Source organism: Mustela putorius, unplaced genomic scaffold (assembly GCF_011764305.1).
Source record: "Mustela putorius furo isolate JIRA1106 unplaced genomic scaffold, ASM1176430v1.1 tig00000813_pilon_pilon_pilon, whole genome shotgun sequence".
Classification (NCBI taxonomy): domain Eukaryota; kingdom Metazoa; phylum Chordata; class Mammalia; order Carnivora; family Mustelidae; genus Mustela; species Mustela putorius.
In genome coordinates, this window is record NW_025421485.1 from 7,912,456 (window position 1) to 7,940,255 (window position 27,800).

At 49.4% G+C, this 27,800-nt stretch overlaps 1 protein-coding gene and 1 long non-coding RNA gene across 12 annotated transcripts; both read left to right on the forward strand.

The window, feature by feature from the left end:
• The first annotated feature begins 2,398 nt into the window (after nt 1-2,398).
• On the forward strand, nt 2,399-17,061 carry CMPK2 (cytidine/uridine monophosphate kinase 2). Of its 4 annotated transcripts, XM_045084917.1 has the most exons (6): nt 2,400-3,156; nt 4,507-4,633; nt 5,668-5,869; nt 12,228-12,461; nt 15,979-16,045; nt 16,932-17,061. In XM_045084917.1, exons 1-6 carry the CDS (start codon nt 2,485-2,487, stop codon nt 16,938-16,940), a joined length of 1,311 nt encoding a protein of 436 aa, XP_044940852.1. In that variant the 5' UTR covers nt 2,400-2,484; the 3' UTR covers nt 16,941-17,061. The 4 variants fall into 4 exon arrangements, with proteins under 4 accessions (XP_044940851.1, XP_044940852.1, XP_044940853.1 ...); XM_045084916.1 differs by lacking the exon at nt 16,932-17,061 and having other exon boundaries at nt 2,399-3,156; nt 15,979-16,610; XM_045084918.1 differs by lacking the exons at nt 15,979-16,045; nt 16,932-17,061 and adding an exon at nt 13,872-15,569 and having other exon boundaries at nt 2,405-3,156.
• Nucleotides 17,062-18,875: 1,814 nt separating this feature from the next.
• LOC106005184 lies at nt 18,876-25,256 on the forward strand. Of its 8 annotated transcripts, XR_006608083.1 has the most exons (4): nt 18,895-21,558; nt 21,721-21,767; nt 22,151-22,281; nt 22,403-25,256. It is a non-coding gene; the product is annotated as an uncharacterized LOC106005184 (long non-coding RNA). The 8 variants fall into 8 exon arrangements; XR_006608084.1 differs by having other exon boundaries at nt 18,896-22,281; nt 22,403-24,967; nt 25,093-25,256; XR_006608080.1 differs by having other exon boundaries at nt 18,896-22,281; nt 22,403-24,298; nt 24,391-25,256.
• Nucleotides 25,257-27,800: the final 2,544 nt, after the last annotated feature.

Sequence of the window (27,800 nt, forward strand, 5' to 3'; positions counted from 1 at the left end):
TGAACTTTGCGTGCACTAACTTCTTCCATAACTGGGGAAACTCATGTCACAGAGGGAGTAAATGTTTGAACTTGAATTTAAACACCTGCCTCATTGCTCAATGACTGATCATTATTAGCACATTATTTTATTTTTCATAAAATATTAATATTAATAAAATAAATAAGTCAAAGTCTTTTCCAGCAAAGAACTCACAGAAGTCATGGAACAGATGCTCTATTCCTTCACCTTGTCTTTCCCCTCCATTTAAGAGTGAGGCTCGGGACCGGGAGACTGTCTTACTCAAAGTCACGGCTTGCACAGGCCAGGGAGGGATTTCTTCTTCCAACTGCTCAGACAGGTGTAGGCTGGAGGACGTACAAGGCAGCCCCCCTTAGGCCTTCTACTCGGGATTCGGCCAGCTCTAAAGACATCCAAATTGCAGCTGGAAACCAGCCAAATGTGATCATCATTTTTCTTTAGCCAGAGACTTTTTCCTCCAAACGACTGCACATCCTTAATATACCCCATGCTCCCTGAGGCGGACCCTTTCCTGCAGGATGTCCCAGGAACCCACTAGCAGATGGTGGAATCCGTTCAGTTATTTGCAATCATCATAACATTTCTGTGCAAATCTCTTACTGATCCCTATTGGACATCGGTGCCTACCTCAACTACCATACACGCATCGAGGGGCACAATCCGCACATGCACAGCACAATCAGCTCTTGGCAGAATGAACACATGTATGGAATGAGTGCCTTGATCAAGAAATAGAACGTCACCAAGAAGTCTCCAAGACACTGAAAAGAAAAAAAAGTCTCCAAGACCTTCCCCCAGGCCCTGAACCGTGCCTCTGCTCCAAAGATAACCCTGCCCTGTTTTCTGAAAACCATACTCTAGGTTATCACAGCACGCCCTCGCTCTGTTAGGCTTCTCTCCCTGTGTTGTGCTTGCAGACTCACCCACTCTGCTGTGTCTAGCAGCAGACTGTTCATTGTCATACCTCACATTTGTTGATTCCATTGTTTGAATACACCACCGTACATTTAATTGTGTCATTAGGATGGGTATTTGGAATATCTTGCTATTGTGCCACGCATTTTCTTGTACGTGTCTTTTGGTTGACATATACGTATGCATTTATCTTGGGTGCATACCAGGATTGGAATCACTGGTTCATATAATGTTTCCAGAGAACTTGAACCAATTTGCACTCCCACCAGAATACTACACATGTGGGAACATTTCTGCACGCTAAATGCCCCAAGTCTGATTGCTCACTGAGGGTAAGAATGAGCCTGTTCTCAAAGAGCTAAAAACAACTGAATCTCTGAATTGCTCCTTGTCTATTAGCCCATACTTCAACATGCATCTATAACAGTTCCTGTTGGTCTGAAAGTTGTATTCCTTCCAGAATTAAAGGTACACCCTTGCTAACTCCAAATTGCTTAAATGATAATATTTATTTGCCTTCAGTTCATCTAATGTTTTTCATCTTTATTCTAAATGTTTGAGTTTTCTCCACAGGATTTTTGTTTTCAGTCCCCTTGGCAATCTTTTTTTTTTTTTTTTTAAAGATTTTATTCATTTGTCAAAGAGACAGAGCTCACAAGCAGGCAGCATGGCAGTCAGAGAGAGAAGCAGGCTTCCCGCTGAGTAAGGAGCCTCAATCCAGGGACTGGATCCCAGGACCCTAATGACCTGAGCTTAAGGCAGAAGCTGCACCACCGAGCCCCTCCTGCTTTGCTGCTTTCCAGTCCTCCTCCAAGGTGTCAGCTAATGAGCGACAACAAACCCCCGGGCAGCACCGCCGCCGACGCGGGCTTCAGGCTGGTACATCCTGCCCCCACCAGCGAACTGGGCCCGAAGGCAGGACTTGGCTTGGCGCGCGCGCCCATCTGGAGAGGAGTCCTAGTTTGCAAGTCAGCAAGGGTGGGGGGTGTGGTTCCAGGAGGAGGGAGAACGTTGCCGGTTCAGCCCGTCAAAGCAGCTCCTAGGACTTCGGTCAGAGCGCGGGCGAGACAGCGGGTCAGCGGGGGCCCGAGGCCCAGGATGCGGCCCCCGGGTCTGCAAGTCCTGCGGCGTCCGGAGCCCGCACCGCCCTGAAGAGCCGGCGGGGGAGGGCGGGGGCGGCCGGAGCGCCCCGCTGACACGCCGAGCGCGGGCGCGCGCCGTCGCCGAGACACACTGGCACACCCGCGCGCGCACCCCGGGACGCAAAGCTCAGCCGCGGGCTCGGCGCGGGGCTTGGGGCTACCCGCCCCCGCGCCCCGCGGCCGCACAGGGCGCCCGGCCGAGCGCACCCTCGGGGTGGCCGCCGGGCCCGCGCGCCCCGCCTGCGCCCGTCCCCCTGCCCGCCGGCGCCGCCGTTCGGGGCGCGCCCCGGGAGCGGGCGGAGGAGGCCGCGGAGGGCGCCCCACCCCGGCCCGGCCCCGCCGGGCCCCGCCCGCCGGTCACTTAGCTTTCGTTTCCCCGGTGGCGGGGGCGGGACCGGACAAGCCCATGGCCTCGGCCCTCCGCCCGCGCTCCCCACTTTCGCTCGGGCGCCTCCCGGGGCCGCGTCGCAGGGCCTGCGCTCGGGCCATGGCGCCGCCGCGCCGCTTGGCGCTGGAGCTGCCGGGCTGCGCGCTGGCTCACTTGGCCGTCGGCGGCGACGCCCCCGACGCGCTCCCCGACCCCCGCGTGGCCGCGCTGCTGGGCCCGCCCGGCCGCAGCTACTCGCTGTGCGTGCCGCTGGCGTCGGCCGGGGACTGCGCGGCCCGGGTGAGGGCGGCGCGGCTGCACCAGCGCCTGCTGCACCAGCTGCGCCGCGACCCGCTCCGGCGGTGCCAGCTGCGCCGGCTGCTGTGCTATGGCCCCGGCGGCGGGGCGGGCGGCGTGGAGCACGGCTTCCTGCTCCACGACCCCGGCGACAGCCCGGACACCCGGCGCGCGCTCTTCTCCCTGCTCGGCGAGTCCCCGGAGGGCCCGCGTCTGGGCGAGTTCGTGGGCGACGCGCAGCAGCAGGTGTGGCAGCACCTGTGGGAGCTGCGGGACGGCGCGGGCTGGGAGCAGGTGGGCCCCCGCCAGCGCGTCGTGGCCGCCCCGGAGCCCGCCCTGCACCCGGTGGTGCCCGACCTGCCCAGCTCCGGGGTCTTCCCGCACCGGGAGGCCGCCCGCGCCGTTTTGGAGGCGGTAAGAGTTCTGCCCCTTCCCTGCACTCGGGGTGCCCCCCTCTCGGCTTCAGACAGGGAGTGGACAAGGCGCGCCCTGTCGGGGCTGGCGTACCCAGCCTGGCCTCCGTCGCCCAGGGAACTGCATCCCAAGACACAGGACCTATCAGGCCGCTCGGGTGCCAGACTCTGGCTTAGACACTGGGGATTTTTTCTCCACTCTTGGCCGCCAGGAACGTCCTATTCCAGGTGGGAACTGATGTCCCAACGCCACGCTCGGCCAGGCCTGCTCTGCGGGCGTGCTGAAGGCACCTGGGGAGGAAAGAGGTTGCTGGGACGGAGGGAGGATCATGCCATCTGGGAGGCCGGAGCGTGATTTTGGGGAGAAAAGGGCATGAGTTTGGGGTTTGAGAAACTCGTTCTAAAACCACAGCTGTCTGCTTACTGGCTGCCGGCCCAGGTCGCACGACCGCTCTGTTTGTTCTCCCTTTGGTCTGTGACACACTCGCGAAGTTTGGGACAAGCGGAGACCTGGCACACAGCAGGTGCTCAGGGAAGGAGGGCGAAGTTTCTCTCCCAGCGCAGCCTGGCCGGACCCGGGATGTCCAGACTTGGCTTTCTGAGGCTGCACTGGGGAATTTAGTGCATTTTGCAAGCTCTCGGGTTAGTATTACGTGGCGGTTAAAAGGGCAGGACGGGTCACTTGGGTCTAAATCCCAACGCTGGCCTTTATTACCTGTGTCACTTTGTGTTCCTTAAACCCCATGAACGCAGTTTCCTTAGTCCAAAGATGGGAAAGATAGTGCTGGCACCGTCACCGAGGTACCGTGAAGGCTGGCCGTGTTAATCCCCGAAAGCGCTTAGAGGATGAAGCGCACGCCGTACAAACGTGTGGCCTCGCTGCAGAGGCATAGTAGGGCCTGCGGGCAAGCCCAGGTGAGAACTCCGCCCCGCACTCACCTGGGGTCCCCCGCGCGCCGCTCTCTTCTCCGCCCCCTGGCGGCTAGGACGGGTCGGTGCTGACCACTCCAGGAGCTACAGTCTTGCTTTCCACGTGGGACACACTGCGCCAGGCCTGTGCTGTTCCACGGTCGCTCTGCGCTTGTGGTTTTGCCTGTCCTTCCTCCTCTGGGGTAGCTGGTCAGTGAGGGTTGCAGGCCGAGAGATCTCAGCCGCTATCGCCCGTTTTTTTTTTTTTTTTTGGCACTGCTAGTAAAAAATGAAGGAATTCAGCTCTTCTTCCCATGTTCAAAATGCTGTGAATTTAGCATGGCGTCCAACACAAGCCTTAGGGGCACCGGGCAATCTTGCAAAATTTTGCAAAAGCCCCGCTGCTTCGCGGCTGATGCACAGATTCACCATTGTTTTGCAGTGTATACCCTTCATTCCTGAAGCCCGAGCCGTGCTTGACCTGGTTGACCAGTGCCTGGAGCCAGTCCAGAAAGGGAAGTTCCCGGTCATTGCCATCGAAGGCCTGGATGCCACAGGTAGTATTACCTGTGAGTTATAGGCAATGCAATTAATTGCTCCCTTGCGGGAATAGATGGGTCTTAAGTAAAACTTGATAGAGTTCAATTCAGAAGCTTCATGTCCGTCTCTAGTGTGTGCCAGGCACGGAGCTAGGCAGGCCTGGGATGCAAAGATGAATAAGACGTTCGGTGGGGGCCGGAGGAGGGGGCTGGACCTCAGGCGTTCTGGTGACCAGTAGAAGGCCTTTAATGCAGCCGTGGTGTGGGGAACAGAGCTGTGGTCACGGGCAGCTCTGGAAGAGCTGACACCTGGACGGTGTTTTCCATACGTATGAGAGCAGTACAGGTCAGGGAAGCAGGAGGGGTCCTTGCCGACAGAAGGACCAACGTGGGCGAAAGGCAGGGATCTGAGTCAGCCTGGGCTATCTTCGAAGCTCAGGCCCCGCTGAGGACCCTTTTGAAGCAAAACTAGGAAGAGCTAGGCAGCTTTGGAGCTGCCAAACAGATACTGAAACACAATGGACAGCTCATGCTTAGCCCAAAACACGAAAAGTGGGAGAAGCGAGGTGCCAGGGGCAGCAGGATGCAGCCAACGACGAGGTCAAGGTGGAGCCTCGGGAAGAGATCACAGGGTGCAGCATGAGCTGGGGCTCTCTCCGGGGCAGGTGGGAGTGTTTTGAGGAACCAGGTGGAGCTTTTCCCAGGCCTCGAGGTCTACGCCCGAGTTTATCATTAATTTGTGAACAGAGCACGTTTTGCGTTTCTTAGAAGTGTTGTGATACCACATAGAGGAAACCCTGGTTCTTAAAGGTCTGGGTTTTTTGTTTGTTTTGTTTTGTTTTGTTTCTTTTCTTTGCTTTTCTTTCTTTCTTTCTTTCTCTCTCTCTCTCTCTCTTTTTTTTTTTTTTTTTTTTTTTTTTTTTTTTTTTTTATCCAGAATCATCGTAGGTAATGAACTGCTTTGATTTGCAGGTAGAGTGTCTTTGCTCTTTGTGGGCTAATATGAGCATTTGGGACTGCTGTGGTGGCTGTGGTAACGAAGCTTCTGTTTGTCTTTTCCGCAGGCAAAACCACTGTGACCCAGTCAGTTTCAGACTCACTCAAGGCTGTGCTCTTAAAGTCGCCACCTGCTTGCATCAGCCAGTGGAGGAAAATCTTTGATGATGAACCGACTATCATTAGAAGAGCTTTTTACTCTTTGGGCAATTACATTGTGGCTTCTGAGATAGCTAAAGAATCTGCCAGATCTCCTGTGATTGTAGACAGGTAAGTAGAAAGATGCTGTGAGTTTGTCACTTTCTCCCAAACGTGTAAGCGTGTGTGCCCTTACACACAAGTGTACACCTGTGTTTTAAGTCAAACTGTGTTATGATAATAATGGGAATAATGTCTATGACTTGTTAATTACCTACGTGACAGGCAGGCATTTTGCTAAGCACATACATGTGTTATACCGTATCTGGAACAATTACATGGGTAAGTGGATGCTAAATGTTATCCCTAATTCACCGATGAGAAGCATAGGTCTTACAAGGGTTAAGGAACTTGCCGCTGACTGAGCTAGAAACAGCGTACTGAGGACATTGACAAAGCCTCTGCTTTAGAAATCGATTCTTTCAGTAATTCATTTGTTCACCAGCTAATTTATAAAACATGTATTGGGTGTCTGCTGTGGGCCAAATACTGCTCTCAATTTAGGGGATTTTAGGTACATGAGCTGGACGATGGTGCTCTGTTTCACAGAGCGGACATTCCGTCGCAGCAGCGTGGTCTAGGGCGCACAGACGTGTGAACAGATCGGAGAATGATACACACCCTGACGGAGATAAATCACGGTGGGTTTGGCCGAGGACGGCCTCTCTAAGGAGGTCATGTTGATCTGAGTTCTGAAGGCTCCCAAAGAGATGGGAATGGAAACTGTGGAGTAACAGCATATAGGCAGAAGAGTCAGCAGGAGCAAAGCCTGCAGACAGAAAGAAGGTAGCATAGTCCAGGGCTAGAAGCAGGCTTTGTGATGAGCACATGGTGGACGAGGGGGTGCTTTCCAGAGGAATGAACGTGGCGGGGGATAGGACAGCAGGGCCCGGGGGGCCAAGACAGTACAGATTTTATTCTGAATGCGGAGGGGAGCCATTGGAAGGTTCAGATAATGGAGAGACAGAAACTGATTTAGATTTTAAAAATGCCGTACCTAAGAAATAGCTTAGAATACCCCAGGAATGATTGAAGTGTATGGCAAGCCAGTCATCCCTGGCTTAAGATCACTGGGCCCGGTGATAATACAATCATGGTGAGATCCCATTTTGCTCTCATCAGGTTGGTGAGAACCAATGAAAATGTGCTGAGACTCAGAGCTGGAGATCATGGGTGGGTAGAAGCTCTGCAAGGTGCTGGCGGGGCTGGACACTGGGCTCAGAGAGCGGACTGTAACGGGGCAGCAAAGTGAACACTGCTTCTGCCTCCTGAAGAAATGCAAGAGCTTCTTTTTTGTTGTTTATTTCTTTTTTTAAAATTTTATTTTTTTATTTAATTCATTTAACATGTAGTGTATTATTAGTTTCCGAGGCAGAGTTCAGTGATTCATCGGTCTTATACAATACCCAGTGCTCATCGTAGCGCATGCCCTCCCCAAAGTCCATCACCCAGCCACCCCACCCCCCACCTGCTTCCGCTCCAGCAACCCTCTCTCAGCTGTATTCATAATAGTGAAAAGTTAGAAAAACCAAAAGCCCATCAGTCGAAGGAAGCCCACGGAAGTAGTCGCGTATTTCTGAAATGGAGCACCGTTCCGCAACATCAGCCAGAGCAACATCCGTGTGCGTAAAATGCAAAGCCCTGGTTTCGACTGCGAAAATCAAGTAGCAGATAGTTGTTCAGTAGAACACGTGCCAAGTAATAACGAACTGTAGAGTATGGAGGGGAGAAAGGATAGGGAACGGATTTAACAGAGCGCTGAGGGGAGAGAGAGGAGGCTGATACCCAGTACAAGAGGCCCCCTGCTGCAGGTGAACGATCGCTTAGCGTTCGGGGGATGTGCACTGCTCTCTGCAATTTTACTAATTTCTGGAAAGATAAGCAGGGGTATCGAAGTATGACAAGTATTCAGGAAATCGCACTAATCATCAATGTAAATCTTGAGGAATTTCAAGCAGTAAACACATCCAAGTCCCACAGCCAGACTTGGAACGTCACCACACCCCATAAAGCCACAGGGTTTCCTTCCCAGTCCCTGCCCATTTTTCCCCACCCCTTCGCCCTCCCCCTGTAGTAACCGCTGCCCTGACCTCCATCACCCAGGAACTGTCCGATCTAGTATTGACCTGCTTTCGTGTTTGAATTCTGACTTCCGTCTTGCCCCATGTAAGACTCGCCTTGCTGCTATGAACATGTATATATTTTTTTAATAGAGAGAGTGTGCAGGGTGGGGAGGAGTGGGGTGGGGAGGGGAAGAAGGGGAGGGAGAGAATCTTGAGCAGACTCCGTGGCTCGATCTCATGACCCTGAGATCATGACCTGAGCTGAAACCAAGAATTGGGCTCTCCGCCAACCGAGCCAGCCAGGCCCCCCTAGGGATGTTATTCTGTACATGACTTTGGTGCGGGTACATATGCTGTTCTGGTCTGTAGATTTCCGGGAGTGGAATTGTTCATGTGTGTTCAGCTGTAGCAGGTATTGCAAAAAGTTTTCTGAAGTGGTCGGAACCGCTCACCGTGCCCTCTCCCCGCAGCCGTGCTTGAGAATTTCCTGTGGCTCGTGCTGTCGTCAACATCTAGCATCGCCCTCCTTTATTCAAGGGTCTCCGCTGGTTCCCAGTGGCTACGTTGATCACTGAAAAGCTAGCTTGCCACATCTGGAAACCTCTACCCCTTCCCTGAAGTGTTTTCCTTTGTACGCGTTTCTGTGTCTCTGAACTATTCCATGAGAAGGCGATTTGCAGCGTGGGTAGGGAACAAAGTGGGAGGTGGTGGGTTGCCAGGTAAGAGGAACAAAGCAAAAAATCAGCGAGAAGGCCAGTGTTCTCATCTAAGCTGCAATGCCAGCAGGTAGTTTTAACACTGGGGATGGCAAGATCATCATTGCAAGGTTGTGAGTTAGAGGGGATCGTGGAGAAGGGTAAGAAATTCTATTCCTTTGTAGGACTTCTTTGCCTGTGGGATGTTTTTACCCTATTATTAATGGGTCTGGATCTACCGTATTTGAGATCTTCTTTTTAGACCATGTCCTTTCTCAGGGAGACAGACTGAACTTCTCCTAATATAGGGAGACTCCCTGAGGCACAGGATTTCTTCAGACATCCCAAAGTCCTGGAGCTGCACTGGCTTCTGCATGTAGATAGATACCTAGCCTCTCTGCTGCCGGTTTCCTAATCTGCCCAGTGGAGATACTCCATATCCCTTCCCTGCCCACCTCTGAAACTTTGATGAATGTCCATTGGGTTGGTGCAGGGGGGAAGTGCTTTGCAATAGCAAATTGCCATTAAGATATAAAGCATTATTATATAAGCTATGTACAATGCGTTAGCAAATTGCCTTTGATCTGAACCGATGTGGCTTGCCTGATGGCAGGAATGGAAAATTCTAAACGGTGGAGAGCCTGAAATTGATGGCCAGAGGGTATGATTATTTAAAAGGAGCCGCAGCATTGTCAGGGAGAGAACTCCTGCTGTAGAAAACGGCTCATTCTTCCCTTGCTTTATCTCCTTTGTGTCTGCGAATTGTCGGCAATTTTGTTCTTTAGAGAGATACTGTATCACCTTGTCAAATGAGAAGAAAAGAGCGCTTATTTGTTGTCTGGGTGGGTTTTGTTCATGTGTAAAGATTTTAATGAAACCCATTTCAGACCACACCGTCGTCTGGCAGAAGAAACGAGGCAGCAGAGTTGTCTTTGATGGTGACTGTGGTTAAGGTTGGCAACTTAATCACCCTCATTACCTTTAAAAATCTATTCTTGCTGATGGTTTTTCTACAAAAAGAAGGCTTTTAAAATGAAGATGATATCAGCCTCTGTATTCATAGCTGAGTGTTTAATTCAGTGAACACGGGAAGCGTGCAAAATGCGGAGCAAATTGTAGTTTGGTTGCCAAGAGAGAGAAGCCTGAACTTGCAGGGATGTCTTCAGCTCAGGGGATGCGCCGCGTCTCACAGAGGATGGAAAGCGCATGATTGCAGGTGGTCAGTCAGGGCCTGACGGAGAGGAGGCTGGGGTTCCAGTGCACACCTCTGGAGGTGGATGAGGGCCTGGAAGAGTGGACGGTATCGGGATTGATCGCCTCCCCAGTTAATTGTTTTTGGGGGGTCTTTTTCAGTATTGTCTGCATTACCACATTTGAAAAATGCAGGTTTCGTGATAATCAGTGTCCAGTAAGAATAGATACTGTCTTCTAATGATGGGGTGATACAGTTTGTAAAGGGTTTGTCTTTCTTTTTCTTTTCTTTTCTTTTTTTTTTTTTTTAACAGCAATTGTGGAAGGAAAACAAAGCTTGCGTGCTTTTCATTTTCCAGGTGGGGAAATTGAGGCTGTAGTGGCTTAAATGAGTTACCTGTGTCCACAGAGCAAGTAGGGGGCAGGGGATAAATTGATCCGCAGCTTGGGTAATGCTATGAATTCATTTCATAGAGTCTAGTACGTCCTTTTCACTCTGCAAAGAAGTTCAAAAAGAAAATGATCAAGAATTTAGGATTTTATGTATTATTTCTTTTAAAAATTATTTATTTTTGAGAGAGAGAGAACATATGCATGAACACAAGGGAGGGGGCAGAGGCACAGGGAGAGGCAGAACCCCAAGCCGACTCTGCACAGAGCACAGAGCCCCACACAGGGCTCGATCTCACAACCTTGTAATCATGACCTAAGCCGAAACCAAAAGTCAGATGTTTAACGGGCTGCACCACCCAGGCATCCCCAGAATTTAGGATTTTAAAACACTGAAGGCAGCAAATTGAACATACGAACAGGGGTGGGACCATAGGTTCTTCTCTTCATTGGGATGTTGATAATCATTTCATAAATATCCGTTGCAGGCGATATTCCTTTGCTACTGTATTTAAAGTTTTGCATTTAGTCTCTCAGACTTGGAGTATGATAGGAACAGGGCAAGATTCTAATAAGCTCTGCCAACTCATAAACAGATTCCGATTCGTTCATTTGCACACCCAAAGAATGCTTACTGCGTGCCAAACACTGGTTTCAGTTTTGGGAACACAGAGGTGACTAGAAAAGGAATTTTCTAAGGGAGGAGTTGAAAGAGGTCATACTTACAGACAAATTGCTTTTCTTTATTCTTTGGTAGAGTCCACCGTGAAGGACATTGAGGGCCCAGAGGAGGGAACCAGGAACTCTACTTGGGGGTTCCATCCGAGTGGGGCTCTGCAGGCAGAGTAGGAGTTTGCTCGCTGAGAAGCTCAGCCCAGCTGGAGGAAAGAGCACGAAGACAGGCTTGTGTGATGCAGTGCACATGGGTGTACCCCGTGAACGCGGTTCTGTGTCTTGAGCAGGATGTTTCCAGCAGGCAGGGAAAAGCCATGCGGCATTTTGAAATAGATTTTCTTTTGCGGTGGTGATTTTCTTCTCCTCCTCCTGCCAGCATTTAAAAGGAGCCTGTCAAGGAGGGGGGGGGGATGTCACAGAGTAGTGGAGGTCATATTTGGGTTTACTACCCCCCGACGGGTGCCAATGCACAGTGAGTGGCTGGACCCTGGGCAGGACAAGGGCCGCCTCGCCAGCACCCCCAGAATGTGGATTTCATCCGCAAACTCCACTTTAAAACAACTTAACACTGAATGGACCCGCGGATTTTTATCTGGCCACGACATGAGGTTAGATGCAAGGGGACTCGGGGACACGTCGCCCTCCCTTTTACAGAAGGCGACATGGTCAGGCCAGAGAGATGCAACCGTGTCACCTTGGGACACACGTGGGATCCGCCGAGTCTCCGTCGCTCTGTGAAGAGCCCGCTGCATTCTCACTGTGGCTGTTGGCTTCGGTGTACTCTTCACATTTTATAAACACTTTATTTTTATTTTTTATTTATTTTTTTTTTTTAAAGATTTTATTTATTTATTTGACAGAGAGAAATCACAAGTAGATGGAGAGGCAGGCAGAGAGAGAGAGAGAGAGAGAGAGGGAAGCAGGCTCCCTGCTGAGCAGAGAGCCTGATGCGGGGCTCGATCCCAGGTCCCTGAGATCATGACCTGAGCCGAAGGCAGCGGCTTAACCCACTGAGCCACCCAGGCGCCCCTTATAAACACTTTAAAAATAAGATTTAGGGGCACCTGGGTGGCTCGTCAGTGAAGCCAAAAGTCTGCCTTTGGTTCCAGTCATGCTCCCAGGGTCCTGAGATCGAGTCCCGAGCCGGATGGGGCTCCCGGCCCAGTGGGGAGCCTGCTTCTTCCTCTGCCCCTCCCCCACTTGGGTTCTCGCTCACTCACTCTACGCTCTCTCTCAAATAATAATAAAAAAAATCTTAAATTAAAAAAAACAAGTTTTAGTTTTGTTAATTTGGAGTGTGCAACGCTGAGGACACTTGAGCCTTTGCTGGTTTCAGCCTCTTCCCCAACTGATCTTCAGGTACATCTTGACCTTGACCTCTGTGGGTGCAGAACTCACTCCTGCCCTCCTTCTCAGGTACTGGCACAGCACGGCCACCTACGCCATCGCCACCGAGGTGACCGGGGGGCTCCAGCACCTGCCCCCGGCCCATCATCCCATCTACCAGTGGCCCAGAGACCTGCTCAAGCCCGACCTGGTCCTGCTGCTCACAGTGAGTCCCGAGGAGAGGATGCATCGGATCGAGGGCCGGGGCATGGAGAGGACCAGAGAGGAAGCTGAGCTGGAGGCCAACAGCATATTCCGGCAGAAGTAGGTGTCCCGGGGTGCATGGCGGGGGTCCTGGTCATGGTGGTGAGCTGGGATCAGCTCTGACTTTAGGAAGGCAGAGAAAATGACTTCGTTCCCATTTTCCAAACCCACGAGACCGTATCCTCCAAGCTGGGTTCTGCTCCTGATGGTGTCGTTCCCCCAGGGCTTTAGCATCGTGGCTGTGGGACTGGACCCCAGACCTTCCTTCTGGTCCTGGCTGTGCCGGGAACAGTGTGGACCTGGCTGAGAGGCTGCACGTTCCTGGGTCTCGGCTCCCCAGCCGTAATCTAATGGGCACGGAGTGCTGGGAGCCCGCGGTGACTTTTCCTTAGTGTCAGGTTTTTGGGTTCCGATGCTCTGATCCTTGCAAAGGAACAGGAACCTCCCTTTACTGTTGACAAAACGGGGTTCTCAAAGGACTAAGTGATTCGTCTAGATTCGCGCAGCTACACTGTGGGAAAACAGGATTGAAATCACAGTCTTTCTGGTTCTCCAGGTAGTGGTTTTGTTGTCGTTAGAAACCGGGGGGAGAGTCTGGGCTGTCGTCTTGCCTGATGGCTGAGCCTGAGGCAGCCTGGGAGGGCAGGTTCAAAAAGCCAATGCGGAGGAGTTTAGATAAATAGACAATGAGAGCCATGCTATCCTAACACAGTCCTGCTAGACATAGCCCGGCAACAGCAGTGCTGTGTGCACACAAGCCACATCAGACCATTTACTTACACCGACGGAATTAGGCCTCGTGACGCACTCGCCAGGAAGGCATGATTTCTGTCCTCATTTTACAGATGAGAAGACAGAGGCAGAGGGGAAGGGAACGGGTGAGTTCACTCAGCGAGGAAGTGTAAACCGCACGTGTTGTAGACACAGGCCGGCCCGCTTCCGTCAGGCCGTCCGCACACTCATTCGCAGGCAGGGAGGCTAGCTCACACCCGAGGGCGAAGTGGAAACCTGGTGCAGTTTTAGCAGGCTCGGCCGTGGAAACAGTGCCGTGGCTGAGGACCGCTGGCTTGTCTGAGATCTTCAGTGCAGACCATGGGGACATTTCCCGGTTGTCCAATCAGTTAATCTCTTAGAGCCTCTGCTACTTTCTTTGCAAAACGGGGGAGGGCCTGGTTCCCTTCCTGAGCTTACCCCGGGTATGAAACCAGAAGAATCATGCAGAATGCTGACGCGTGGTAGGTGATAGGTATCAATAAAGGCTAGCTATGGAGCCTTATTATAAATTTATGATTTATTGAACAAAATGTATCCAGTGTCTCCTGTGGGCAAAGCCAGTGGCCGAGGGGAAGAGTGAGATAAACCAGATGGGGTCCTTGCTGTAAACTCCGTATATCACGGTAGGAAAATAGCATTTGCATGGAGAGCCGTGTTAAAAGATAAACCAACCCTTTTCATTATGCCTGTCCCCAGGGTAGAAGTGTCCTATCAGCGGATGGAGAACCCCGGCTGCCATGTGGTTGATGCCAGCCCCTCAAGAGAAAAAGTCCTCCAGACGGTTTTAAGCATAATCCAAAATAATTGTAATTAATTGTAATGACTCCAAAATGTAATTACCCATTTTGCTAGATTTGGTGTTGTTTGATGCATCTAGGCCCATGACTGGTTGCTTGTTTTTCCCAGATTTCTGTTGCATAAACAGAGCGTGTCCTAGAAAAATGGAGACCAGACATTTTGGTTTTACTTAAACCATTATCCTTCCTTATGACCAATGGACCCATCAAGGTTGAGACGGTCATGCTCCAGCCAGAGATCAGTGGTTGCTTTTTCAAGTATAACAAACTTTTTTTTTTAAATATATTTTAACTACATTCCTACCAAATACTTCCAAGTTTTGTCTTATCCAGAAAGCATGAGGGACACAGAGGCAACCAGGATGATCTCCCAAATCAACAGAAGCCCCTTCAGCCTCTCCCATGCCTACACCTGGGCCACTGATGGGATCTTGATGTAGTAGACTTGCCTTTTTCCCCATATGGCCACACGCCCTCAATGGGGACTCCGGCCTGATCCTTGAGCCAAGTGCCCCTGAAGAAAGGGTCCATGTGTCCTGGCTGTCTGAGGACACTCCCACAGAGCCATCTTGGGTAGGGGACACTTACAAAGAAGACCTGGGACTTGTGCCCTACTGGCCCTGAGATCGTACTCTTGGTTAGCATCTGTAAGATAGATAGAGAGACGGCCAACCCAAGATGCTCTAAGTACAAACACACCAGGCTTCTTTGAATTATGTTCTCTTTATTTATATTTCTTTCTTTCTCCCTGAAAACATGGTTTTGGATATAATGAGTGTTTTGGACTGAGCTGGATGCCTTAAACTTAGCCAATCGAGCAATATATTTGTATTGATATTTACATCATGTTTCTCCTCAGCGTAAGGGCTCTGCTTACTAATTAAAATTGAAGCCAAGAAGCTAAATGCAACGCTTGTTGTGTATTTTCATTACACAGATTTAATTGATCTCACTAAATAAGCACAGTGGATCCTGGAATGAGGTTTCTTAGTAAATTATCTTGCACTTGAATGTCTTACGCTTACGCATGAAATCAGCTTTGAGATCTGTTTGCCTAGGGAAAAAGAAAAGCTGAGGAAAGAGGAAATTCAATAACTCTGTGGCCTGGGAGAGTCACTTGACATCAATAGTCCATGTAACTTGATCTAAAAAGTGATAATAATTCTTTATTTGTCCTAAGGAGTTTGCTGAACCAGGTGATGACCTAAAATTCCTTCCAGTTCTAAGACAGGTGAAGTTTGTGAACTGAACATTCCCCCCAAATAATTACATTTAAGGCCTTATCAGGTTTATCATATAGAATTTTAGATTGTAATCGAGTTTAGTATTAATAACTGTATCATACTGTTTTTCAAGAGAATTAGAGGTAATTTTTACATAATATATTTACATATATAAATATGTAATTGGTTTCAGTTGAAAATGTTTCGTAAAGCTAATGAATAGCATCATGAAAGATGGCGTATCTAACTACGTCCTCGGTGTTACTTACTTAAACAGTTTGAAAAGTCTATGTTGGCAGCCTGGGAAAACAAACACTTTATGGTTTCTTTTTGCACCTTGCAAAGGAATAAAGTTGCTGTGATTTTCTAACTTATGATGTTGTCACAAGTGTATTTTGGTGTTCGGAGGTGCTGGTCTGGATGGGGACTTTTGGTCAAGGAAGTGGGCAGGTGTTTGCTCGTGGGCCAAGGGGAAGCGGTGGTCCAAGTGCTTTCAGAGGAACGGAGGGCAGTTTCGGTTTGTTTAAAAAAAACTGTTTCCGGAAACTAGAATCCTTTCTTCGTGGCCAATATTAAAAAGAAGAAATAATTCTTTGTGCTCTTGGGTTTTTGGGGACCCTAATAGGTATATGATTTATAAGCACGAAATAAGACGGCAACTCTGCCCAGCAACAGACGACAGGGAATCATTTGCTTGGCTCTGTTTCATGACAGGTTCAGTCTTTCTGTTCTTGTGACAGACCTTTCGTGGTCCCAAATATTTATTCTCCCTTTCTTCCACAGTAATAGAATGTTTGACTTGACCCATGGCTGCCAAGAATCACGAGTACATTTCCAGAGCTTCCGTATGGTGAGAGCGGCCAACTGGTGGCCATTTACAGGTTCTTCTGGAAATCTGTGAGCAGAGGGGCTTATGGGATGCCCCTTCCTCCTTTTCACTCTACACGTGGCGTGGTATTCGGTGGGTGGTGATAGCAAGCCTTCTGAGGACTAAGAGAAGCGACAGTCTGAATGAAGACTGTTTTCCTTATGAAGACTTGGTGTGGGCTGGCTGGGGATGCGTGTGGTACCCTGGGGAGGGGCTGTGAGGCAGACGCAGGACACGTGCACAGCTTCACCATCTGCCTCCTCCTCAGCCTGCCCCCCTCAGTGGCACCCGCTGGCTCACTCGAGAGTGGAAACTCCTTTTTTGCTGAGCCTTCTCTCTGAAGTCTCTCTCTTCTTGGAGCAATTGGGTGGCATCTTTTTTTATTAATGATTTTTTTTTTAAAGCAATCTCTATATCCAATGTGGGGCTCGAACCCACAAACCCGAGATCAAGAGCTTCATGCTTTACAGATGGAGCCCTCAATTATGACACATCTTTAAAGTGTTTAGGCCCTGGGACCTTTCTGGAATGTGTACCGAGGAAATAATCAGTGATACACATATAAATGTTATATATGTATAATGTGTTTCCAGTAATTGGGGAATATTTATGTATCTGCATAATGTACATTTATGTATAATATGTATTTGTTAAATACATTAGGGTAAATCCTTTTAATGGAATCCTGAGCAGAACACAAAGCACCTAAGAATGTGTAAAGCAGCAAAAATGCTTCCCTTTCAGTGAGAGCCAGTGATTTAAATTTCAGCCAAAAGTGAAGACATAGCTAAGAGTATCTTACAACACTTCGCTAGGTTGGCGGCTCCAGAACGGGGGCTCTGTGCCCATTAGAGCAATCTGATTGCAGGTGTGCTGAAAGACGGGGGTTTGGGCCTTAGGCTTTCTTCATATGCACGCTGCTCTAGGAGCCGGCCACTCAGCCACGCTTCACCTTGGCCAATATATCCACCGGCAAGTCCACTTGAACCTTCAAACTTCGGTAAACGTCGTTTGGTTCCTATCCTTCGGTGTTTTCCGTGTATAAGCGGGGACAGGAGAAAGGGTCGCTGGCCTCCCGCCCCGTCCCGCCCCGTCCCGCCCCCCGCAAGGGTACTCCTTGTTTCCTCCCTTCAGATGCTTCATGAAATTCATTCAACTTAGAGCTGTAATCTACAGCTAGGAGAAAATGTTTTCCCGTCGTGTTGCCTATTGATAATTTGTTCTTTCTCATGAGCACCGTAACTGGGTAGTAGAGGGAAGATATTTACTCCTATCAGATTCAAACTTAATATAACACGAGCTTTTAATGGTCCTTCTAGGTAATGCCCACGCTTGGAGAGAAAATGTTCAGTGGATCAGATCCTCCCATGTTCCAAGCCTCCCCCTGGCCCCTCTCCAAGATGGCATCTGGGTGCCTGGGTGAGGGAGGCCATTTGGGCCACCATGGGGGTGAGGGGAATCGCCTCTCTCTAACTGGATGTGGTTGGCCCTGCTGGCACAGGCACGTGAGATTTTTTCCTTGTAGTCCTTCAGATGACCTTGGCCTCTGTGGGATCTCACTGGCGTTTGCGTCTCCCGAGTCTGCCTTCCTTGCAGCCCCGGCCGTAGTCGGCCTCATGGCCAGTTCAGTTCCAAATCCTCCTCTCTGGGGGCTCCTGGACCCTCCGGGCATAGTCAAATGTCAAGGAGCAGTCAAGCAAGTAGATGTCAAGGCCTCCTCTGCTCAGCCATTCTGCACATTCTGGTTTATTCTGACATGACTTGAAGTTGGTTCAGAGACGTTTGAGGTCCCAAAGGGAGACAGAGGTGCTTTCGATGTCCCCTCACTGAACCGATCTTCTCGGGTCTAGGGCAGAGCCTGGAGGCAGGAAACTGGAGGGCATGGGCCTCAGCACCATGAATCCAGCCAGCATAGAAATATTTGATTCTACTTACACATTAACTTTTCATCACCGTGGTTTTTAGACGACCGGATGGGAGAGCCTTTGAAGTCACAGTGTGTCCGACGGCGTCGGAGTCTTTCCCCCGTCTCTGCCTCCTCTGAAGTGGAGCAAGGCTTCTCGGGAGAGGGAGATGGCCTCAGATGCGGAGGCAGACACACACGTCATCACATCCTCGCCACACCTTCTGTGGCTGTTGTGGATGTTTAAGGCAAACCAGGGTATGGTTTATGCTGCCCGGGGGTGTCGAGAATCGTTTCAGAGAGATGGAAACAGACCTTTCCATGAAACAGGTGTGAGTACACGTTAAACTGGATTGACATGAACATGTCTTGCCAAACACTGTGTCTTGTTGTTGAGGGCTGGGTCACGTGTCTTCTTCAGTCAAATGCTTCGACCCACTGATTTTTTTTTTTTTTAAGATTTTATTTATTTATTTGACATAGAGCAAGAGCAAGAGTGAGAGAGAGATCAAGCATGGGCAGGGGATGGGGCAGAGGGTGGGGGAGAGGCAGACTCCCTGCTGAGCAGGGAGCCTGGTGTGAGACTTGATCCCAGGACTCTGGGATCATGACCTGAGCTGAAGGCAGATACTTAATGACTGCCCTTGACCCACTGATTTTTATACTTGAACTAACTTTAAGATTCTTCTGGGCACAAATCACATACAAACTATCTAATTTGGACCTGAGTATTCTAGTTGAAGGCTCTGCATGGGTGTAAATCAATGTTGCAACTTTTTATTGCTAATCTTGAATTTTTTTTTTTAAAGATTTTATTTATTTACTTGACAGAGAGAGATCACAAGTAGGCAGAGAGGCAGGCAGAGAAAGAGAGAGGGAAGCAGGCTCCCTGCTGAGCAGAGAGCCCGATGCAGGACTCGATCCCAGGACCCTGAGAGCATGACCTGAGCCGAAGACAGCGGCTTAACCCACTGAGCCACCCAAGCGCCCAATCTTGAATTTTTTTAAACAAAGTAAAATATATAAGATGGTTGGGCACTAAACTTGCAAAGCATTATGTTTGGTTTGATGCCTGCTTGTGACTTCGTCATGCCAGCTCTTTTCCTCTAGTTTGCCTGATGCAGACTTACAATTCCATCCAAAGCAAATATAGCAGGATTCCACTAGAGGGAGGAAAAGAACCAATTTTGAACATTTCCAAGGGAGCTGGTCTTGTGCAGAGATAATCACTTCCCTCATTACACACAAACCGTGCTTGGAAAAACAACAGTGGTTTCTTTCATTTTTATTTAAATGTCTGCTCTAATGGGAGAACAAAGGACAAAACATGGAACATTTCTAGGTCAAAGTAGCACGTCTTTAAAAGTGGCTAATTTCTTGCTTCAAGAATTCTAAATACAGCCCCGGGGTCAGAAAAATATTCAAAGAAAGACCTCAGTGATCAGCGAACTCAATCTCTTTCTTTAACAGTCGTGGAAAATGAGTCCAGGAGGAAGACTTGTGCTGCCTCGGGTCGTAGGGTTCGTTAGCAGCAGAGGCAAGAATGGAAGGAAGTTTTCGGGATCTTTCTCCAGGGCTCTTTGTAACACAGTAGACGGTGTCAGCAACGCTGATGTGTTGAATGTCATAGGCACCTCCATAGACATATTTGTGTACATCCATATGCAAGCATACATTTTCTTCCTTGTGAGGTTTATGATTAGAGATCTGGCTTTAAGGAACATTCTGGGGCTTTTATGTCCTTGTTTATTTGCTTTTAAAACCTCCCCTCCTGAGCCCCTTCCTTATATAACTCAAAATGCAACCGGCACTGTGCACGTAGGGTATGGCTAATGGATTCCACAAGGTCTGAGCTCTTGTAATGACTGCCCAATTACCAAAATACCATGGTTTAGAAAACACATCGTAAACTTCCCTGTGAAGCCTCCAAGATTTTTATTAACATACGTGATATTAATGGTTGTGCTTATTCTGCCATAATTGAGGGCGTGTCCCATTTCTATGAAATAATAAGGCATTTGGAGGAACTATCAAATTTCACTTTTGGCTGAACCTGGTCTATAAGCTCTTCCAACTGTAATGCATTTTGTGTTCATCTTTGGGGTAGGAAAGATTATTTTCTGAGTTTTAATTGGAAGAAAAAAAAAAAAGCCCTCCCAAATATTCTAGTCAGCTGTTAAAAAAAGAAAAGCAACCCCAAAACGTGGACTTGTTTGAAGGCATGGAATATTTCTTTCAGCATTTTCTATAGTCAGAGCTTTATTAAGGAGTTTTCCGCATGCTGCCAAATATTCTGACTCGGGGCTCTGGTCTCTTTCTACCTGGAGAAAACTTGCATAAAAGATGAGGTTAGGGTTTGGTAGAAAATTCGGAGATGGGTTTCAGGAACAGGGGTCGTTCTTTCAATAAACCACGTGCGTGAGTAAGACGTGATGCGGGAGCGAACGGGCTGCGGCAGGTGTCGGAATCGGCCTCCACTGCGCGGCCACGTGACCTTGCGTAAGTCCCTCTGCTTGTGAAACCAGAGTTCAGGCTGGAAGGGGTCCCAGAGCTCGCCCTTCCCCAGGCCGTGACGTCATCATTGCGGAGTGGATGGAACTCTCTCAAGTCCTAACAGGATCCCACCGGGGTCGGCTCTTTCTATAGCACCTCCATACTGTTTCACGAACTTGGGAAGCACGCGGTGGGGAGGTAAGGTGATGCCAAACGCCCTTGCTCCCACAGAACTTTGAGGTGAATGAGTCTTTTATTTAAAAAATCCCTTGAAATTGCCTAGTGGAGTCTAGTGCGACATCGTGACTGAGGAGGGACCAGTTCTCAGGGGGCCATCACCACGGCCCCTGGAGCACCCATTCTGCGTGCAGCTGCACTGGCCTCTTGGCTGGCGCCCCCCCCCCCACTGCCCCCAGTTGTCTACTTGTCGCTCGGCACCGATCTGATCCTGCAAGCCGCCTCGAATGGATACCACCCTCGGGGTCCTTATTTGGGTCTTCTTTCAAGACCGTTTGGCGTTACCATCGCTCAGTCTAAGATGCCATCCCCTCTTTCTCTTCCTCTTAGCGCTACCTGTCTCTACCCCTGACTGTCCATGCCTGTGTCTCTGTCCACATCTCCATCTGTCATACCCATCCGTAACTGCATCTGCACCTACATATCCACACCAAGAATTGTATCTACAACAACATTTGTAACCACACCCATAACTGTATCCATATGTGTTTGTATTTCTGTAACTCTATCTGTAACTTATATGTGCTTATTTGTACCTGTGTCCTAGAATGTACACGGCATGAAGACAGAGGCTTGGCTTGGTTCCTTGCTGTCACCCCAGTGCCCTGAACAGGGCCAGCATAGAACAGGAGTCCAATAAGTATTTGTCCAATGCAGGAACGGATCTCCTGCCTGTCAGACTCAGGCTGGGATTTGGGTTGTGGCTTTTGTTAGCTCTGTGGACAAGTGACTTAACTCTAGTGTGACTTGATTTTCCAATTTCTCCACCGAGGACATCATCGTGTTCCTCGGATATCTGATGCGAGAGAGAAATCAGGCACCGTGATGAAAAGTCCTTGCCCAGAAAAGGCACCGTGTTGAGGTCCGCTTCCTTCTTTCTCCTTCCATCTCGCTGAGCACCTCTGACGCTCACACATCTCCGGGCTGGAAGGGAAGCACAGCTCTTCACAGTCACGGCAGACTTATTTTGGGAGTCGGCAAACCTGCTCTGGGAAATGATCGACCTACACTTTGTTTTCTACAGGAGGCTTGCTACAGTGCAGAGCAAGTTTATCCAAGAGTTTAAGCATGGTGAATATGTTTTTCTACACTTTGTAGAAGATTGCTGGTTTCTTATTTAATTTGCTAATCAACAAAAATTAAGAGTTCAGGGATACGCCTTTATCCTCTAGGTCACAAAAGCTTAAGCATTTTCCCTATCACCCAACACAAGACACAGCCCATCACATTTTATAAATAAAAGACTTCCAAGAAGTCCTCTTTCCATTTGTAGTTGAAAACCAAACACTTTTCCAGTGGAGAATCTCTCTCTCTCTTAGAAACTGGAATCGCTGTAGTCAATGAAAAGATTAGCACCAAGCATCTGCTGAGAGTTTCACACACACCATTGTATGTATTGTTCGCATTAAAACCCATGGATCAACTTCTTCTGTTGTCTTTTCTATCCTGTGAAGTCACCAGCCAGCCCAAGGTCCTAGGGCTCGTTCACAGGAAAGCCTGGAATCATCTACAGCCAGTGTAGCCTCGCATCGCCCGTGCTACGATGCCACAAGTGATGGCAGAGTCCGTCTCGATGACGCTCTAAGTACGTGAACTAGAAAGCAAGTACCTAGGTCTGCAGAACATTGCATTTGTGCGGCCCTTCGTGGTTGCAGAGGGTACTTTAAAAGGCCTCTCAGTGCGTCCCGATTTCTATCCTTTTGTAGCCGAAGCAGGAGAAGTTACAGACCTCCCCGCCGTCCCAGTTGATGAGGAGTAGAGCCTGGAGCTCACTTCGGGACCCAGGACCATAGATCTTCGCTCTTTCCGCTCTTTTCCTTGGCCTTCCCGGGAGGAAAGTTCTGGTCGCGCAGACTTGTTTATTCAGGCACAGAGTCTCTGCTAAGTGCCGGTGACTCTAGAAGTAGTTGCGAGCACACAGCCTCAGACAGACAGGGACCCGGCCCCCCTCTCTGGGGGAGGGACACAAGAATGAAGAAGGAACCTTCGGAGGATACCAGCGCCAACCGGGAAGCGTGCGAGGGAGCCTGGGAGCCCCAAGCTGGGGGAAGCGTTGAGATTTCAGATTGTGTTTTGTGCGAAGTCTTCTGTGCTCCGGTACTATTTGAGCCCCTGAGGGGAGTGGGGAGGCAGCTGTCCAGTTATCAGGGGACAGGGGCCCGGAAGAGGCAGTGGCCCGGGCAAAGCTCCTGAGATAATGAACGATGCTTGATGTGTCCAGGGCTCCGAAGGCGGCGAGAGGGGCTGTGTCAGCCAGGGAGCCGATGGCTCCACGCGGAGGGGACAAGGCCTGGCTGGTGCCGCAAACCTGAGGCTTTGGTGCCCGCTGGCAGGTACGGGACGGAACGGGTGAGACGCGGTCCTTGCGGTAGCGGGAGATCAAAGATGATTCAGGCCCACTTTGTTTTACAGCTGCAGAAAAGTTTCTTTTAAAGAGCCAATTCTGTGTCGTTGAGGCGCGCTGTGTTTCCTGAGGTCGGTGAAGCCGGGGGACGGACGCCAGCTCCGGGCCTTTGTCCTCAGAGTGTCGGGACCCGTGAACCTGTGTCCCGCCTTCCCTTGAAGACCCGAGTTGAGCCTGCTCTTGGCTTCCCGTAGTCTTTCCCCAGCGATTCAGCTCTTCCTGGCAGCTGCCACACACGGCTGCCGTGTTTCCCAGAAGAGCCCGGGTTCTCCGGGTCCACACACGCGTTATCCGCAGCGCAGTGAAATGTCACAAAGTCACACACGCCGTTTTAATTAATAGGATTCGTAAGTGCTCACTGGGAGTCAGCACTAGAGAAGCCACTTTTTTCTTCCCGACATTTCTGCAGCACGCCCCAACATTTGCAATATATTGTTCTTTTACTGTCCCGCTAAGACTGTAAGTAGCCCAGGAGAGACGCCCCTTCCCTCCCCCTCCCTCTTTCCCTGGAGCTCTCTCTCTCTCTCTCTCTTTTCTTACTGTTTTCTTTCTTCTTTCAGGAGGAAATGGAAACTCAAGTGGTATTGAGTACGGTGGGAAGTGCTGGAATTCTAGAGGCCCAGGCAGCTTTTTCTGGGAGGTCTGGCCAGACCCCTTGAGAAAGGGGCATCAGCACCGGGTCAGGCTGTGGGGGTGGGGCAGCAGGGGCGTTGCTGAGTCTGCAGCTGCTCTCGGAGGGGGGGTCCTCTTTGCCCCCAGGGACACGCTGGTGGTGGGTGGGGCCTCTGGCAAGCGGGGTTCAGGTCCAGGAGGGTCCTTAACTCGAGGACTAAATTCGGGGAAATCGTCGGCCGGCTCTAGCGTACCAAGGGGCTGGATTTTAGGCGACGGCGTTTCTGCAGCTCTCACGTCCTGCTGTGTGTGGCTCTGACCACCTTAGAGACATTAACTCTTTTCATTTTCCGGACAACCTGGGAGGCAGGTAGCACGGGCATCTGCATTTTGCTGATGAATCGAGGAAGATCCGGGGAGGCTCAGTAGCTCACTGGAGGCCACAGGCCAGTGCCCGCCCGGCGGCAGGAATTCCATTCCCAGGGCTCTGCCTCCTCAGCGTGGCTTTTAAATTCTACGCGGGGCCTCCGGGTGCAGGAGTGTAAGCTCCCCGCTCCCGCCCGTCTGATGAATAGGATTTTATGAGGTGAGATTTCAGCCAGCATGGAAAACTCCTGTTTTAACCCTTTAAGTCAAGCTGCACACGCCTGTCTCTCATTCCACCTTCACTTTGGGCAGATTTCCTGCCGGAAACGTCCACCGAGCTGGTCAGCCTGGGGAGGCCTCGGGCACAGGGGCCGGCCCCCAGCCAGCACTGGGATTTGTTATCTCTAAACTCCTGGGGGTCCGCAGGGGCTCCTGGGGGCGAGGCGGCTGGCCAGCGAGGGCTCCTACTGGCCACCAGCTACAGCCACCAATACGGACCCCACACGGAGTCACGAGTCCCCAGGGGTCTCAGGATCACAGGGGCGCAGGTAGAGAAGCAGCTGTAAGTGCCCCTCCCCACCTGCTCACCCGTCCGCCCACTCCCCTCGCCTGGAAGCTGGAACCTTCTCCCAGCAAGAGGCAGAGGCCCCTGTGAGGAATTGCTCAGACTCTGGCTCTTTCCCAGCCTCTTCCCCTTCAGTTCTCCTAAGAAGCACACAGGGCCCTGGAGCCTCCTCTCTGGAGGTAGTTCTTGGGGTTCTGGGGTTCTTCTTTCAGGCAAAAACACATCTCATTCCTTTAACTATTGCCGCAGGTGTGCATTTCCCTGTGCCGCTGGCCTCCGTCACCTGGAGGGAAGTGTGCTAAATGGGATCCTCTGTCACCTCAGGTCCCTGGGGCCCATGGGTCCTCCTTCCTGGGGCTCCCCGAGGCTGGGATCCTTCCCCTTTGTGGGCCTTACTGGTGCTGTCCCTCTGTCCCTGATGCGAGATGACCTGTGTCTGTCACTCCCAGGTCCCCCGCTGCCTTCCCAGCATCTAAGCGGACGCTAGCCTCCTGCCGGTGACCCTGCTCTGTCCACCACTCCATCTGCCTCCATTTCTGAAAGTGGCCTCGCCACTCAGGAGCTCTCACCGGACCTCTTTTCTATTTACATGCATTAAACGACTATGCCTGGACCTGTGTTTTGTTTTCTGTTTGTTAAAACACGCGGTAGCCTCATGCACATGTTTTATACTTTGTTTCTCACTTAAAATACAACTTGGAATTTTTCACAGGAGAACACAGGTTTCTATTGAATTCATTTTCACATCTGTATGGTGTTTTCCTTATATATGGCAATCCTAATTTATTGGACAGATTCCTTTTTTTTTTTAAGATTTTATTTATTTGTTTGACAGAGAGAGACACAGCGAGAGAGGGAACACAAGCAGAGGGAGTGGGAGAGGGGGAAGCGGGCTCCTGCTGAGCAGGGAGCCCAATGCGGGGCTTGATCCCAGGACCATGACCTGAGCTGAAGGCAGATGCTTAACAACTGAGCCATCCAGGCACCCTTAACAGATTCTTTTTAAAAAATGTTTTACTTTTTGAATTCTGTTATAATTAGCGCCCAGTGTTGTATTAGCTTCAGGTGTACAATACAGCGGGTGACTAATTCTATACATTACCCAGGGCTCATCCCTACGCCGCCGCCTTCACCCCATCGCCAAGTTCACCCACCCCACCCCCCATCTCCCCTCTGGCGACCATCAGGGTGTTCTTTGTGGTTAAGAGTCCGGTTTTTTTGTTTGTTTGTTTGTTTGTTTGTTTGTCTCTTTTCATTCTTTGTGTTTAGCAGATTCTTGACTGACCGACAGTTGTTTGGGCTATTAGCTATAGTAATCCTTGCAGCAAATGCACACCGTTGTGTGTATGTGTGTACCTATGTGTGTGAGTGTATGTGTATACTTAAATGTGTTTGTGTATTTCTGTGAGTGTATCTGTAGAATAAATGCATAACAAAGTAGGCACTGAGTCAGATAATATATTCCTTTTATCCATTTTTAGTTTGTTCAAAATTGGTGTATCGGGCATCCAAAATTGGTGCCAGTTTAGTCACACCAACAGTATATAATATTCCCCATTTCGATTTTTGCAAGTTGTAGAGGCGAACAACCCTATTACATTGTTTTAACATGTATCTTTTAAAAACATACTTTATCTATTTGTTTGACATAGAGGGAGAGGGAGGAGCAGACCCACCGCTGAGCAGAGAGGCCGGATGTGGGGCTTGGTCCCAGGACCCTGAGATCATGACCTGAGCTGAAGGCAGAAGCTTAACCCACTGAGCCACCCAGATGCCCTTAATTTGTATTTTTTAAATAATAATGAAGCTGAAAATCGTTTATGTTTGGAGTCTTTTGTCTTGCATTCTCTGTGGGTTCATTTACATTGCCAAAGCATTCTGTTGGGGCTCTGTCCCTTTACAATATTCCCTTGTGTGATTTCCTTATATATTTAGTCATTAATCCTATGTCATATGTGTTGTAAAGTTTGGTTTTATGTTATTTTTTGTGAAGAAGTATTACATTTTTTTAATGTATTGAAATCTTTTCCTTAATGGTTTTTTCTTTCTTTTTTTTTTTGTGTAAATACATATTTTATTTTATTTTTTTTTTTTACTATGTTATGTTAGTCACCATACAGTACATCATTAGTTTTTGATGTGGCGTTCCACGATTCAGTGTTTGTGCGTAACCCCCAGTGCCCCGCGCGGTGTGTGCCTCCTTGATACCCATCACCAGGTTTACTCACCCCTTCTTCTCCTCCTCTCTAAAACCCTCAGTTTGTTTGCAGAGTCCACAGTCGCTCATGGTCCATCTCCCCTTCCAATTTCTCCCCCTTCTCTTTCCCTTCCTTCTCCTAATGTCCTCCGTGCTATTCCTTATGTTCCACAAAGAAGTGAAACCATATGATAATTGACTCTCTCTGCTTGACTGATTTCACTCAGCATCATCTCCTCCAGTCCTGTCCATTTGATGCAAATGTTGGGTATTCATCCTTTCTGATGGCTGAGTAATACTACATTATATATATATGTGTGTATACCTATGTGTGTGAGTGTATGTGTATACTTAAATGTGTTTGTGTATTTCTGTGAGTGTATCTGTAGAATAAATGCATAACAAAGTAGGCACTGAGTCATATATATATATATATATATATATATATACATATACATATATATAATCACACACCTTCTTTATTCATTCGTCTGTTGAAGGGCATCTTGGTTCTTTCCACAGTTTGGCAACTGTGGCCTTTGCTGCTATGAACATTGGGGTACATATGGCCCTTCTTTTCACTATAAATCTGTATCTTTAGGAAAGTAGTGCAATTGTTAGATCATAGGGAAGCTCTATTTTAAATTTGAGGAATCTCTGCACTGTTTACCAAAGTGGCTGCACCAACTTGCATTCCCACCAACAGTGGAAGAGGGTTCCCCTTTCTCCACATCCTCTCCAACACATGTTGTTTCCTGTTTTACTAATTTTGGCCATTCTAACTGGTGTAAGGTGGTATCTCAATGTGGTTTTGATTTGAATCTCCCTGATGGCTAGTGATGACGAACATTTTTTTCATGTGTCTGATAGCCATTTGTATGTCTTCTTTGGAGAAGTGTCTGTTCATGTCTTCTGCCCATTTTTTGACATGATCATCTGTTTTGTGTGTGTTGAGTTTGA